The following is a 12,988-nucleotide window of genomic DNA, read 5'->3' on the forward strand; positions in this document are numbered from 1 at the left end:
CGGCAGCCACCGCGGCGCCGGGCCTCGGGGCGGGCCACCGGGGCGACCCCGCCCCTCCAGCGCGGGCGCGCGCGCGACCCCCCCACGGCCCCCCCCGCCCGGGTCGGGAGCGCGCGCGTGCGTGTGTGGGCGCGCGCGCCCTGGGGCTCGCTCCCGCGCTGGATTCCCCGGCGGGGCCCGAGCCCCCCGGAAGGCGGGGCGGGACCCCGGGGCTGAGGAGGTGGGCAAGGGGGGAAAGGACCGGCCGGCCGGCCTTCTTGGGCGGGAGGGGGAGTTTTCCTCAGGCAGCCCTCCAGGATTTCCCCGTCCTTCTGGGGTGGGGGGAAGTTCTCCTCAGGCAGCCCCCTCCATTTCCCTGTTCATCTTGGGTGGGGGCCTTCCTCAGGCAGCCCTCCCGGATTTCCCCGTCCTTCTTGTGTGTGGGGGGGTTCTCCTCAGGCAGCCCTCCCGGATTTCCCCGTCCTTCCTGTGGGGGGGGGGGGTTTCTCCTCAGGCAGCGCCCCCCCATTTCCCTGTTCATCTTGGAGGGGACTCCTCAGGCAGCCCTCCCGGATTTCCCCGTCCTTCTTGTGGGGGGGAGTTCTCCTCAGGCTGCCCCCCCCCATTTCCCTGTTCATCTTGGGTGGGGGCCTTCCTCAGGCAGCCCTCCAGGATTTCCCCGTCCTTCTTGTGTGTGGGGGGGGTTCTCCTCAGGCAGCCCTCCCGGATTTCCCCGTCCTTCTTGTGTGGGGGGGCCCTCCTCAGGCAGCCCCCCCCCCATTTCCCTGTCCATCTTGGGTGGGGGCCTTCCTCAGGCAGCCCTCCAGGATTTCCCCGTCCTTCTTGTGTGTGGGGGGGGTTCTCCTCAGGCAGCCCCCCCCCCTTTCCCTGTCCATCTCGGGTGGGGGTCCTCCTCAGGCAGCCCTCCCGGATTTCCCCGTCCTTCTTGTGGGGGGGGGGGAGTTCTCCTCAGGCAGCCCCCCCCCCCATTTCCCTCTTCATCTTGGGTGAGGGGGCCCTCCTCAGGCAGCCCTCCCGGATTTCCCTGCCCATCTTGGGTGGGGGGGGGGTCCTCCTCAGGCAGCCCTCCCGGATTTCCCCGTCCTTCTTGTGTGTGTGTGGGGGGGGGGGGTTCTCCTCAGGCAGCCTCCCCCCCCATTTCCCTGTTCATCTTGGGTGGGGGTTCCTCCTCAGGCAGCCCTCCCGGATTTCCCCGTCCTTCTTGTGGGGGGGTTCTCCTCAGGCAGCCCCCCCCCCCTTTCCCTGTCCATCTCGGGTGGGGGTCCTCCTCAGGCAGCCCTCCCGGATTTCCCCGTCCTTCTTGTGGGGGGGGAGTTCTCAGGCAGCCCCCCCCCCATTTCCCTCTTCATCTTGGGTGAGGGGGCCCTCCTCAGGCAGCCCTCCCGGATTTCCCTGCCCATCTTGGGTGTGGGGGGGGTCCTCCTCAGGCAGCCCTCCCGGATTTCCCCGTCCTTCTTGTGTGTGTGTGGGGGGGGGGGTTCTCCTCAGGCAGCCTCCCCCCCCATTTCCCTGTTCATTTTGGGTGGGGGTTCCTCCTCAGGCAGCCCTCCCGGATTTCCCCGTCCTTCTTGTGTGGGGGGTTCTCCTCAGGCAGCCCCCTCCCCATTTCCCTGTCCATCTTGGGTGGGGGTCCTCCTCAGGCAGCCCTCCCGTATTTCCCCCCCTTCTTGTGGGGGGGGGGTTCTCCTCAGGCAGCCACCCCCCATTTCCCTGTTCGTCTTGGGTGGGGGGGCCCTCCTCAGGCAGCCCTCCCGGATTTCCCTGCCCGTCTTGTGTGTGTGTGTGGGGGGGGGAGTTCTCCTCAGGCAGCCCTCCCGGATTTCCCTGCCCATCTTGGGTGGGGGGTCCTCCTCAGGCAGCCCTCCCGGATTTCCCCGTCCTTCTTGTGGGGGGGGGGGGTTTCTCCTCAAGCAGCCCCCCCCCATTTCCCTGTTCATCTTGGGTGGGGGGGGGGCCCTCCTCAGGCAGTCTCTCCGGATTTCCCTGTCCATCTTGGGTGGGGGGCCTCCTCAGGCAGCCCTCCCGGATTTCCCCGCCCTTCCTGTGGGGGGGAGTTCTCAAGCAGCCCCCCCCATTTCCCTGTACATCTTGGGTGGGGGGTCCTCCTCAGGCAGCCCTCCCGGATTTCCCTGTCCCTCTTGGTTGGGGGTTCCTCAGACAGCCCTCCCGGATTTCCCTCTCCCTCTTGGAAGGTGGGGGGGGGGGGGGGAATTCTCCTCAGGCAGCCCTCCCGAATTTCCCTTTCCCTTTTGGTTGGGGGGGTCCTCCTCAGGCAGCCCCCCCCCCCCCCGATTTCCCTCTCCCTCTTGGAAGGGGGGGGGGGAATTCTCCTCAGGCAGCCCTCCCGAATTTCCCTTTCCCTTTTGATTGGGGGGTCCTCCTCAGGCAGCCTCCACGGATTTCCCTGTTCCCCTTGTGTGTGGGGGGTCTTCCTCAGGCAGCCCTCCCGGATTTCCCTGTCCCTCTTGGCGGGGCGGGGGGTGGGGGGGAAGTTCTCCTCAGGCAGCCCTCCCGGATTTCCCTTTCCCTCTTGGTTGGGGGGTCCTCCTCAGGCAGCCCCCTGGGATTTCCCTGTCCCTCTTGGGTGGAGGGTCCTCCTCAGGCAGCCCCCCCGGATTTCCCTGTCCCTCTTGGGTGGGGGGGGGTCCTCCACAGGCAGCCCCCCCCACGGATTTCCCTACTCACAGAACCCTGAGACTGCCAACCCCACAGTGTTCTCAGAGCCCCCCGCCCTCCACCTCACCTAACACCCCATTTTCCCTTGGGCCTCTTTCTAGGACGCCGCTTGGACTCCCTAATCGCTGCCGTGCGGCTTTCCGATCCCCCGTGAGTATGTCCAGAATCTCCTCTTTCTGCCCAGGGCCCAATCTGACTCCATTCCCAATCTCCCCTTCATCTTTTTTTTCATAGGGTATTTATTAACCGCCTACTATGGCCCAGGCACTGTAACTGTATTAAGCGCTGGGATGGATAGAAGCTAGTTAGGTTGGACATAGTCCCACATTCATTCATTCAATCGTATTTATTGAGCACTTACTGTGTGCAGAGCACTGTACTAAGCGCTTGGGAAGTACAAGTCGGCAACACATAGAGACGGTCCCTACCCAACAACGGGCTCACAGTCTAGGAGGGGGAGACAGACAACAAAACAAAACATGTAGACAGGTGCCAAAATCATCAGAATGGGGCTCACGGTCTTAATTCCCATTTTACAGATGAGGTAACTGAGGCACAGAGAAGCAAAGTGACTTAATAATAACAATGGTATTTGTTAAGTGCTTACTATGTGCCAAGCACTGTTCTAAGTGCTGGGGTAGATGCAATATAGGCTGTTCCACATGGGGCACATAGTCTTACTCCCCATTTTACAGCTGAGGTAACTGAGGCCCAGAGAAGTGAAGTGACTTGCCCAGAGTCAGACAGCAGACAGGTGGCAGAGTCAGGATTAGAACACATGACCTTCTGAGTCCCAGGCCTGTACACCATGCTGCTTGCCCTGCCCAAGGTCACACAGCAGACCAGTCATTCAGACCCCTTCGGACGTAGGGCCCCAAACAGCAGTTTTAAACTGGGACTGGGTTCTATATGTATTATTAATGGTAACAATAAAAATCATTGTATTTGTTCAGCACTTAACCATGTGCCAGGCACTGTACTAAGCACTGTGTACAAGCAAATCGAGCAGAACACAGTCCCTGTCCCATCTGGGGCTCACAATGGAAGAGGCTGCAGGTGAACATCCTTTCTGAAAAAAAAACCAGACAGATAAATCAATGGATACAAAGCTCTTTTGGAAGTTGGATTTTTGAAGATTGGTTTAGCTTCGGAGTGGAGGAGATGGAACAAAGGAGAGCAGATTTCCTTCACAGTAGAAAGAATTGAAATTAAGATACTAAAGGAGATGCTGGGTGGAAGAAAGCTCTTTCCCTGGTGTCCCCTAGTGAGGCACTGATCAATGATATTTTTTATAACATTTATTAAGTGCGTATTGTGTGCCAGACTCTACTAAGTAGATTCCTTCTACCTCAGCGTGGGGAGCCGCAAGGCTTAGTGGAAAAAGTGTGGGCCTGAGAGTCAGAGGACCTGGGTTTTGCTTTTTGTGTTTTTGTTGTTTTTTAACAGTATTTCTCAAGTGCTTACTTTGTGCCAGGTACTGTACTAAGCATTGGAGTAGATACAAGCTAATCATGTTGGGTAGTAAGCGCTCAATAAATACGATTGATGATGATGATGATGGTGGACAGAGTCCATGTCCCACATGGGACTCATAGTACCGAACTCCATTTTACAGATGAGGTAACTGAGTCACAGAGGAGTAAAGTGATTTACCCAAGGTAACACAGCAGACAAGGAGCGGAGCTGGATTAGAACTCAGGTCCTCCTGATTCCCAGGCCTGGGCCCTATCCCCTAGCCCATGTTGCTTCTCTAATCCCAGCTTCGCCAGGTGCCTGCCGTGTGACTTTGGGCAAGTCATTTCACATCTCTGTGACTCAGTTCCCTCACCCAAAAAATGGGGATTCAATCCCTGTTTTTTAGTTTGGTTTGTTTCTTGGCCTTTTTTTGGTATTTGTTAAGCGCTTACCGTACTAAGCGCTGGGGTAGATAAGCAGGTTGGACACGGTCATTCATTCATTCAGTTGTATTTATTGAGCACTTACTGTGTGCAGAGCACTGTACTAAGCGCTTGGGAGAGTACAAAGCGACAATAAGCAGGCCCATTCTCTGCCCACAACGAGCTTACAGCTTAAAGCCAGGGAGCTTACAGTCTGGGAGGTGGGTTCCATGCCCCACATGGGGCTCACAGTCTTAACCCCATTTTATAGATGGGGTAACTACGCAAAGAGATGTTAAATCATACCGTCACGTAGCAGATAAATGCCAGAGCCGGGATTAGTACCCAAGTTCTTCTGACTCCTCGTCCTGTGCTCTCTGCTACACCATGCTGCTTTTCTGTTTTCCCTCAGTGAATCAGTCGTATTTATTGAGCACTTACTGTGTGCAGAGCACTGTACTAAGCACTCAGAAGAGTACAATATAATGATATAACAGATACATCCCCTGCCCACAACGAATTTACAGTCTAGTCTACCGACCCCCTCCTACTTAGATTGTAAACTCTATGTGGGACAGGGATTGTGACTGACTTGATTATCCTGTATCTTCCCCAGTGCTTGGAACAGTGCTTGCTAAGTACTTAAATACTGCAAAAATCATTTTCATTATTATTATTACAAGATAAGCAGGTTGGAGACATACAGTCCCTGTCCTTGTCCCTGTCCTGGATTGAAGCGATGTTGTGAAGGTGGGACCCACAGGATTTAGTGATGGATTGAATATGTGGGTTGAATGAGAGAGAGGAGTGAAGTATCTACCCTAGCGTTTAGAACAGAGCGTGGTACATAGTAAGCGCTCAACAAATACCGCAATTATTATTATTATTTCTGCTGTTTAGCTGCCTTCTCCCAGGTCTGGCCTGGCCACCGAGACCAGCGAGGAAGCCTTGCGGCTGGAGATCCAGAAGCTGAAGCAGAAGAAGGACACTCTGGATCAGGAAATCTCCCAGCTGTCTGCAGAGTAAGTTGTCTACTAACATTGTAAGCAGTCACTCCCTTAATCAGTAGTATTTATTGAGCTCTTACTCTGGGCAGAGCACTGTAGTAAGCACTTGGGAGAGTACAATGGAGTTAGTAGACATGATCCCTGCCCTCAAGGAGCTTACAATGTAGCAGAGGAGGCAGACCCCCAAAAAAAGACAGGTAGGGGAAAGCAAAAGTTTAGAGATAATGATGGTTTGTTAAGTGCTTACTGTATGTCAACCACTGTTTTAATCTCTGGGATAGATATAAACTAATCAGGTTGGACACAGTCCCTATCCCACATTGGGCTCTTAGTCTTAATCCCTATTTTATAGGTGAGGTAACTGAGGCCCAGAGAAGTGAAGTGACTTGCCCAAGGTCACCCAGCAGACAAGTGGCAGAGTCGGGATTAAAACCCAGGTCCTTCCAACTCACAGGCCTGGGCTCTGTCCACTTGGCCATGCTAAATATATGTCTATAAGTGCTTCAGTGGGGAGAAAAGTACCCAAATGCTTCATTCGTATTACTAAGTGCTTACTGTGTGCAGAGCACTGCACTAAGCATTCGGGAGAGTAAAATATAACAATAAATGGACTCATTCCCTGCCCACAACGAACTTACAGTCTAGAGGGAGGCACATGTCTAGCCTACAGTCTAGATAGGAGGTGAGGCACAGTGAGTAGGTTGGCTTGAAAGGTGTGAAGCGTGTGAACTAGGGTTTAGTGGGAGGGCAGCACAGATTAGCAGAAGCCTGAAATCTCCATTCCAGGTTAGCCTCCCCCAGGTAAGATACCCAGTAGGTGACAAGTGAACTGCTCAGGACCCCCGCTCTTTATCCTCTATAGTCTGGTCACTGCCCCTTTCACTCCCCTGAGACCGAACTCTCCAAAGTCACCAATAAATAACCTCCTTCTTGCCAAATCTAGTGGACTCTATCCTCCTCCACTTATTGGCCGCCTTGTACTTCCCACTTAGGAGGTACAGCGTGGCTCAGTGGAAAGAGCCCGGACTTTGGAGTCAGAGGTCAGGGGTTCAAATCCCGGCTCCACCAATTGTCAGCTGTGTGACTTTGGGCAAGTCACTTCACTTCCCTGGGCCTCAGTTACCTCATCTGTAAAACGGAGGTTAAGACTCCCCCCGTGGGACAACCTGATCCCCTTGTAACCTCCCCAGCGCTTAGAACAGTGCTTTGCACATAGTAAGCACTTAATAAATGCCATTATTATTATTATTATTTTACACTGTGGACCAGTCTCTTCTGAAAATGCTACCTTATCTTGGTTTCACCAGCACAGTTCTCTCCTGGTTCTCTACCTACCTCTGGGCACTCTTTCTCAGTCTCTCTGGCTGGCTCTTCCTCTACTTCTCATCCTGTCCTGTGGGCACCCCTCAAGGCCCTGGCACTTTACACTCACTGCCCTGGGGAGCTCTTCTGCTCCAAACGGCGTGGCTTAGTGGAAAGAGCCCGGGCTTGGGAATCAGAGGTCCTGAGTTCTAATCCCAGCTCCGCCACTTGTCAGCTCTGTGACTTTGGGCAAGTCACTTAACTTCTCTGGGCCTCAGTTACCTCATCTGTAAAATGGGATTAAGACTGTGAGCCCCATGTGAGACAACCTGATAACCTTGTATCTACCCCAGTGCGTAGAACGGTGCTTCGCACATAGTACGCACTTACCAAATACCATCATTATTATTATTTTTTTTTTTTTTTTAGACTGTAAGCCCACTGTTGGGTAGGGACTGTCTCTATATGTTGCCAACTTGGACTTCCCAAGCGCTTAGTACAGTGCTCTGCACACAGTAAGTGCTCAATAAATACGATTGATTGATTGATTGATTTTATTATCCCTTCTGCAGACATCTCCCCAGCCTCCGCTAGTCCTGAACTCTCACCTCCTTCTTACCTACAGGATATCTCGATATGGATGTCCAGTCAGTGCTGTAGGCACAGTGTGTCTAAAGCTGAACTCATCTCTTCCCGTATCCTCTTCACGTAACTTTCCTGATCTCGATTCACACTGCCACCATCCTTGCCTCTGAAACTCACAACTTTGGTATTATCCTCCACTCTTCCCTCTCTTTCAACTCTCATATTCAGTCCATTGCTAAATGCTATCGTTTTTTCCACCTCAGTGTTTTCCGGATCTGCCCCTTCCTCTCCATCGAAACAGCCACTACTCCTGTGCAGGCGTCTATCAAATCCCGACTTCACTCCTTTATCATTCTCCTCGCTGGTCTGTCTGACTCCGGGGTCTCCTCTCTGCAGCCCTTACTTGACTCTCCTACCCTGATTACTTTTCTAAAGTGTCGTTCTGTACACATCTCCCCGCTTTTTAAAAACTGTCAATTGTTGCCCATTCCTCTCTGTATCCAGAAGAAATTCTTGACCATTGGCCTGTTCTCGTCTCTCCCACTTGGACCACTTGCTCGTTTCCTTCCTCTTACCAGCTCTCCTCGGCTTCAGCACCCTTCTGAAATCAGCGTGGTCTAGTTGATAGAGCGTGGGCCTGAGAGTCAGAAAGTCATGGGTTCTAATCCCAGCTCTGCCACTTGCCTGCTGTGTGACCTGGGACAAGTCACTTTACTTCTCTGTGCCTTAGTTCCCTCCTCTGTAAAATGGGGATTGAGACGGTGAGCCCCACGTGGGACAGGGACTGTGTCCAGCTCGATTTGCCTGTACCCAACCCAACGCTTAATACATTGCCTGGGAAATAGTAAGTGCTTAACAAATACCATTATTATTACCATTAATAATAATTTTCAAAAATCACAGCATTCATTCATTCAATCGTGTTTATTGAGCGCTTACTGTGTGCAGAGCACTGTACTAAGCGCTTGGGAAGTACAAGTTGGCAACATATAGAGACGGTCCCTACCCAGCAGCGGGCTCACAGTCTAGAAGGGGGAGACAGACAACAAAACAAAACATATAAACATAATAAAATAAATAGAATAGTATGTACAAGTAAAATATTCAATCGTATTTATTGAGCACTTACTGTGTGCAGAGCACTGTACTAAGCGCTTGGGAAATATAAACACCTCCAAGAGGTCGTCCCTGATTAATTTTTCTTCTCTACATCATATCCCCCAAACCATTACCTCAGTATTCCTGCATTAGCTACGCACTTATGCATTTCATGCCCATTATTCAGACCATTTTCTGTACCCTACTGCTGAAGCACTTACTCATCTACATTTCCGTTTTTCTTTTCACTTCTTCCATCTATAAATTGTAAGCTTTCTGAGGATAGGGATCGTGTTTTCTAACTGTGTTGTACTTTCTCAAGCACTTAGTACAGCAGTCGACCCTCAGGAGGTGTTCAGTAAATTATTTTGATCGCTTGATCGACTGAGTGACAGGAGCCGGGCAGGTTTGAGGCTGAATGTCATGTAGACGGAAGAGGTCCAGAACACCTGTACCTTTATCTCTGAGGATTTCAAAGTTCTTCATAACCCCTTCGCTCACCAAACACACAACCTGGGGCTCAGAAGCTGCTGTTAGGATACCGATTCCCAGGCCAGAGCCCTGCCACCGTGTTGTCAAGAAAGCAGCAGTCCAAAGGAGACTCTACCCTGCAATGTTTTACATTTTTTTAAGATAGTTAAGGGCTACACGCCAGGCACTGCACTAAGCGCTGGGGTAGATACCAGCCAATCATCTTGGACACAGTCCATGTCCCACGTGGTGTTCATGGTCTTAATCCCCAACCGATTCGGAGAAATCAAGTGACTTGCCCAAGGTCACACAGCAGAATAATGAGGGAGGTCAGGATTGGAACCCAGGTCCTTCTGACTCCCAATATTCCAGCCTCCCATCAAATCGCCAACGTTAACATTAGGCCAAGGTTTCTCAGATGGGGAATTGAGACCTGGCTGGGTTGTCGGGGCGGGGGGGCTGATGAGCACAGAAGTCAGAAAGACCCAGGTTTTAATCCCAGTTCTGCCACTTGTTGGCTGTGTGACCTTGGGCAAGCCACTTAACCTCTCTGCACCTCAGTTCCCTTATCTGTAAAATGGGGCTTAAGACTGCGAGCCCCATTTGGGAAGTGGAGTCTGTCCAACCTGTTTACCTTGTATCTACCTCAGCATTCATTGTCATATTTATTGAGCACTTTGTGCAGAGCACTGTAATAAGTGCTTAATTATGGTATTTGTTAAGCACTTACTATGTGCCAGGCACTGCACTAAGCGCTGGGGTAGATACAAGCAACTCAGGTTGGACACAGTCCCTGTCCCCTGTGGGGCTCCCAGTGTCAATCCCCATTTTACAGATGAGGCATTGAGAAGTGAAGTGACTTGTCCAAGGTCACACAGCCGACAAGCGGCAGAGCCGGGATTAGAACACTGCCGGGCATATAATAAGCGCTTAACAAATACCGTAAATAAAAATAATAATAATTGAGGAGGCTGGCGCCACAGCGACTTCGATGGCCAACGTACAGATGGGGTGAGCTGGCCACCTTCCACTTGTGCATATCCTCCTCCTGTCCCTCCCTTCCTTTCTTCCTCTTCTGCTGCGGTGCCACGAGAGAGATAGACCGGGCTTTCCTTTGGTGGGCAGGGGAGGGTGCCGGGAGCCGCCAGGGAGGTCATGGGATGAAAAGGTTCGAACACATATCACACCAACCCGGAATGGGAGCAGACCCTGCTTTCTGCCCGCCGCCTCCTGCTCCCTGAACTGAAGCACACATACACCCTCGTAGGCCTTCAGCCACCAACAATTCAGTTTATCTGGTCGGTCGAGCCCCCCGTCCCCCGTAACCTTGTCCCTTCCCCATCTTCGTCCACACTGAAGGCTGTCCTTCCTCTCTCTCTTTCAGGGGCTACAGCCTGTCTGAGCTGGAGGAACACATCTCCTTGCTTCACGAGTACAATGACATCAAGGACGCGGGGCAGATGCTGTTAGGAAGGCTGGGTAAGTCACGGGAGTACCTCTCACCGACTCCTTCCCCTCCCTCGTCCACCTCCCCTCCCCTCCCTGCCACGTCGCTCTCGCTGTCTTCCAGCCGTGATCCGTAGGGTCCCCACCAAGGAGCTGTATCCCGAGTTTGACCTGGACATGAATGACTGAGCCAAAGGGTTCCCTCCCGCTCCCTGTGGTAGCTGCCTGGAGTTTGGCGGAGGCACGGGGGGACTCTCACGGGATGGTTGTCGAAGAGCTGGGGGGGTCACGGAGAGGACCGTCGGGTGAGGGGGGCACTGAAGCCACCCCCTGCTGCCAAGGGCTGCGGGCAGAGAAACGCCCAGACACTAAACGCTGCCCGGCTCGGTGAAAGGTCATTCCCCACACCTTGGGCTTTGAATCATTCTGAGTCTGTGTGCTACTTTCTCCCTTCTCCGCCTGCCCAGGGGAGAGGGTGGGAGAAGGGCCAGCCATCAAAGCAGCCCGCTAGAGGAGGAAATGCTGGAGGTAGCGGTGTGGCCCAGTGGATAGAGTCCCTGGGTTTTAATAATAATAATGATGGGATCTGTTAAGCGCCCACTACGTGCCAAGCGACGTTTAATCCCGGCTCTGCTGCTTGTCTGCCATGCGACCTTGGGCACCTCATCTCTCTGGCCCTCGGTTCTCTCATCTATAAAGCGGGGAGGAAGACTGGGAGCCCCATGTGGGACGGGGACTGTGCCCAACCTGATTAGCTTGTATCTACCCCAGCGCTTAGTACAGTGCCCGGCCTGCAGTAAGCGCTTAACAGGTACAAAAAGGGGGAAAAAATGGCTTTGTCCATTAAAATCCTCATTTGGGGCCCCCAGCAGGTTCCTGGAGGTGCAGCATCGAGCAGTGGCCTGTGGGGGGCAGTGTTGCCCCACCGATTCATTCATTCATTCATTCATTCAATCATATTTATTGAGCGCTCACTGTGTGCAGAGCACTGCACTAAGCGCTTATGCCCAGGAGCCCACCCACTCTCTAGTTCACCCCAGCCCCTCGCCCGGTTAGGTTCAAGCAGGGACAGACCGAACAGGGTGACGGGCTTGGTCCCCATCACCTGAGCAGGTGGGGAGGGACGAAGAAGAGGGGTTAACCCTTGGCAACTTCCACTAGCCAGGTGGATGGCCTAGAAAGGAATAAAAGGAGCCCCATTCCCAGCCTTGCTGGGGTTGAATGCCCACAGCGGGTCAGGCCCTGAACAACTCGTCTAGGAGACATATATGGCACACATAAATCCTCTGGGGGGACACTAGCTCCCCTGCCACCCCTTAGCACAACCAGGGAGAAGTCTGTGGGCTGCTTAGGTGGGTCCCTCCAGCTGTCTGTAAGAACGGAGGTGGGTGGCACAAATGATCAGACTTAGGAAATTGTTGTGTGAACAGCCATTGTCAGCGGCTATTGGGAAGTACAAAAGAACGTGGGATGATTTTGCCCCCAAGAGCTTACAGTCCAAACAGGGAGGCAGGATAATCGCAGATGCCTTGACGTAATGAAACCTAAAAAAGGAATATCCAAACGAGAGGCCACATTAAAGCCCCAGTAAACATGACATTTACAGGGATCTACTTTAAGCGTTAAGGGTTAGCTAAGGGCCTAGTTTGATGGTGTTTAATCTAAAAGGACTTCCTAGGGGAGGTGGTGCTGGAGGCTCAGCAGGACACAGTGTGGGGCTCCTGGAGGGTGACTGCCAAACGTAGGGGTCACCTGATCTCGCCGTCTGCTTCCTGGAGGTGGTTAAGTTCAGGCACGTTACCAGGGCAGAGGAGGTGGGAGGGACTGGTTCAGGTGTGGAACTAGGTGAAAAGTGAAGTGTGCAGCTGACTCAGTCATCTGTATCGGGCTCAGGAGGTTGCCCCAGAGTAGGGATTTCAGAATCCTGTCCCTGCCTCAAGCAGGCGGTTACTGAGCATGAGGCTGCAGCAGAGACGCGGCTCCTTCTTTCAAATTGGTCTCTGCCCAAGCCCTACCTTGAGATTAGGGGTGGCAACTGTGGGTTGAGCAACTCAGGATCATTTTCCCTCTGTCCCTGATCCGTCCCTGCCATCCCTAGCACGGCCATTGTAAGGATCAAGTGAGCCCTCGGCCCCACCCTCGTCTTAAATGCCCTCAAGCTTGTTCACCTTGGACTGAAGCAGGGTGCCCTGATGGATAGAGCACGGGCTTGGGAGTCAGAAGGATCTGGGTGCTAATCCCAGCTCCGCCACTTGGCTGCTGTATGACCTTAGGCAAGTCACTTCACTTCTCTGTGCCTCAGTTCCCTCATCTGTAAAATGGGGATGAAGACTGTGAACCTCACGTGGGACACGGACTGTGTCCAACCCGTTTAGCCCATATCTACTCCAGCATTCAATCGTATTTATTGAGCACTTACTGTGTGCAGAGCACTGTACTAAGTGCTTGGGAAGTACAAGTTGGCAACATAGAGATGGTCCCTACCCAACAACGGGCTCACAGTCTAGAAGCATTTAGTATGGTGCC

The 12,988-nt window shown here is 53.0% G+C and overlaps 1 protein-coding gene across 1 annotated transcript; it reads left to right on the plus strand.

Annotated features, from left to right (window-relative positions):
• Positions 1-125: 125 nt before the first annotated feature.
• On the plus strand, positions 126-10,888 carry SWI5 (SWI5 homologous recombination repair protein; the record flags this gene model as incomplete). The annotated part of the gene is made up of 5 exons (XM_038745682.1): positions 126-220; positions 2,778-2,826; positions 5,454-5,575; positions 10,401-10,495; positions 10,587-10,888. Coding segments are annotated over 5 exons (426 nt in total), but the record flags the coding sequence as incomplete, so codon positions are not given.
• Positions 10,889-12,988: the final 2,100 nt, after the last annotated feature.

Source organism: Tachyglossus aculeatus, chromosome 4 (genome assembly GCF_015852505.1).
Source record: "Tachyglossus aculeatus isolate mTacAcu1 chromosome 4, mTacAcu1.pri, whole genome shotgun sequence".
In the NCBI taxonomy this organism is placed as follows: Eukaryota; Metazoa; Chordata; class Mammalia; order Monotremata; family Tachyglossidae; genus Tachyglossus; species Tachyglossus aculeatus.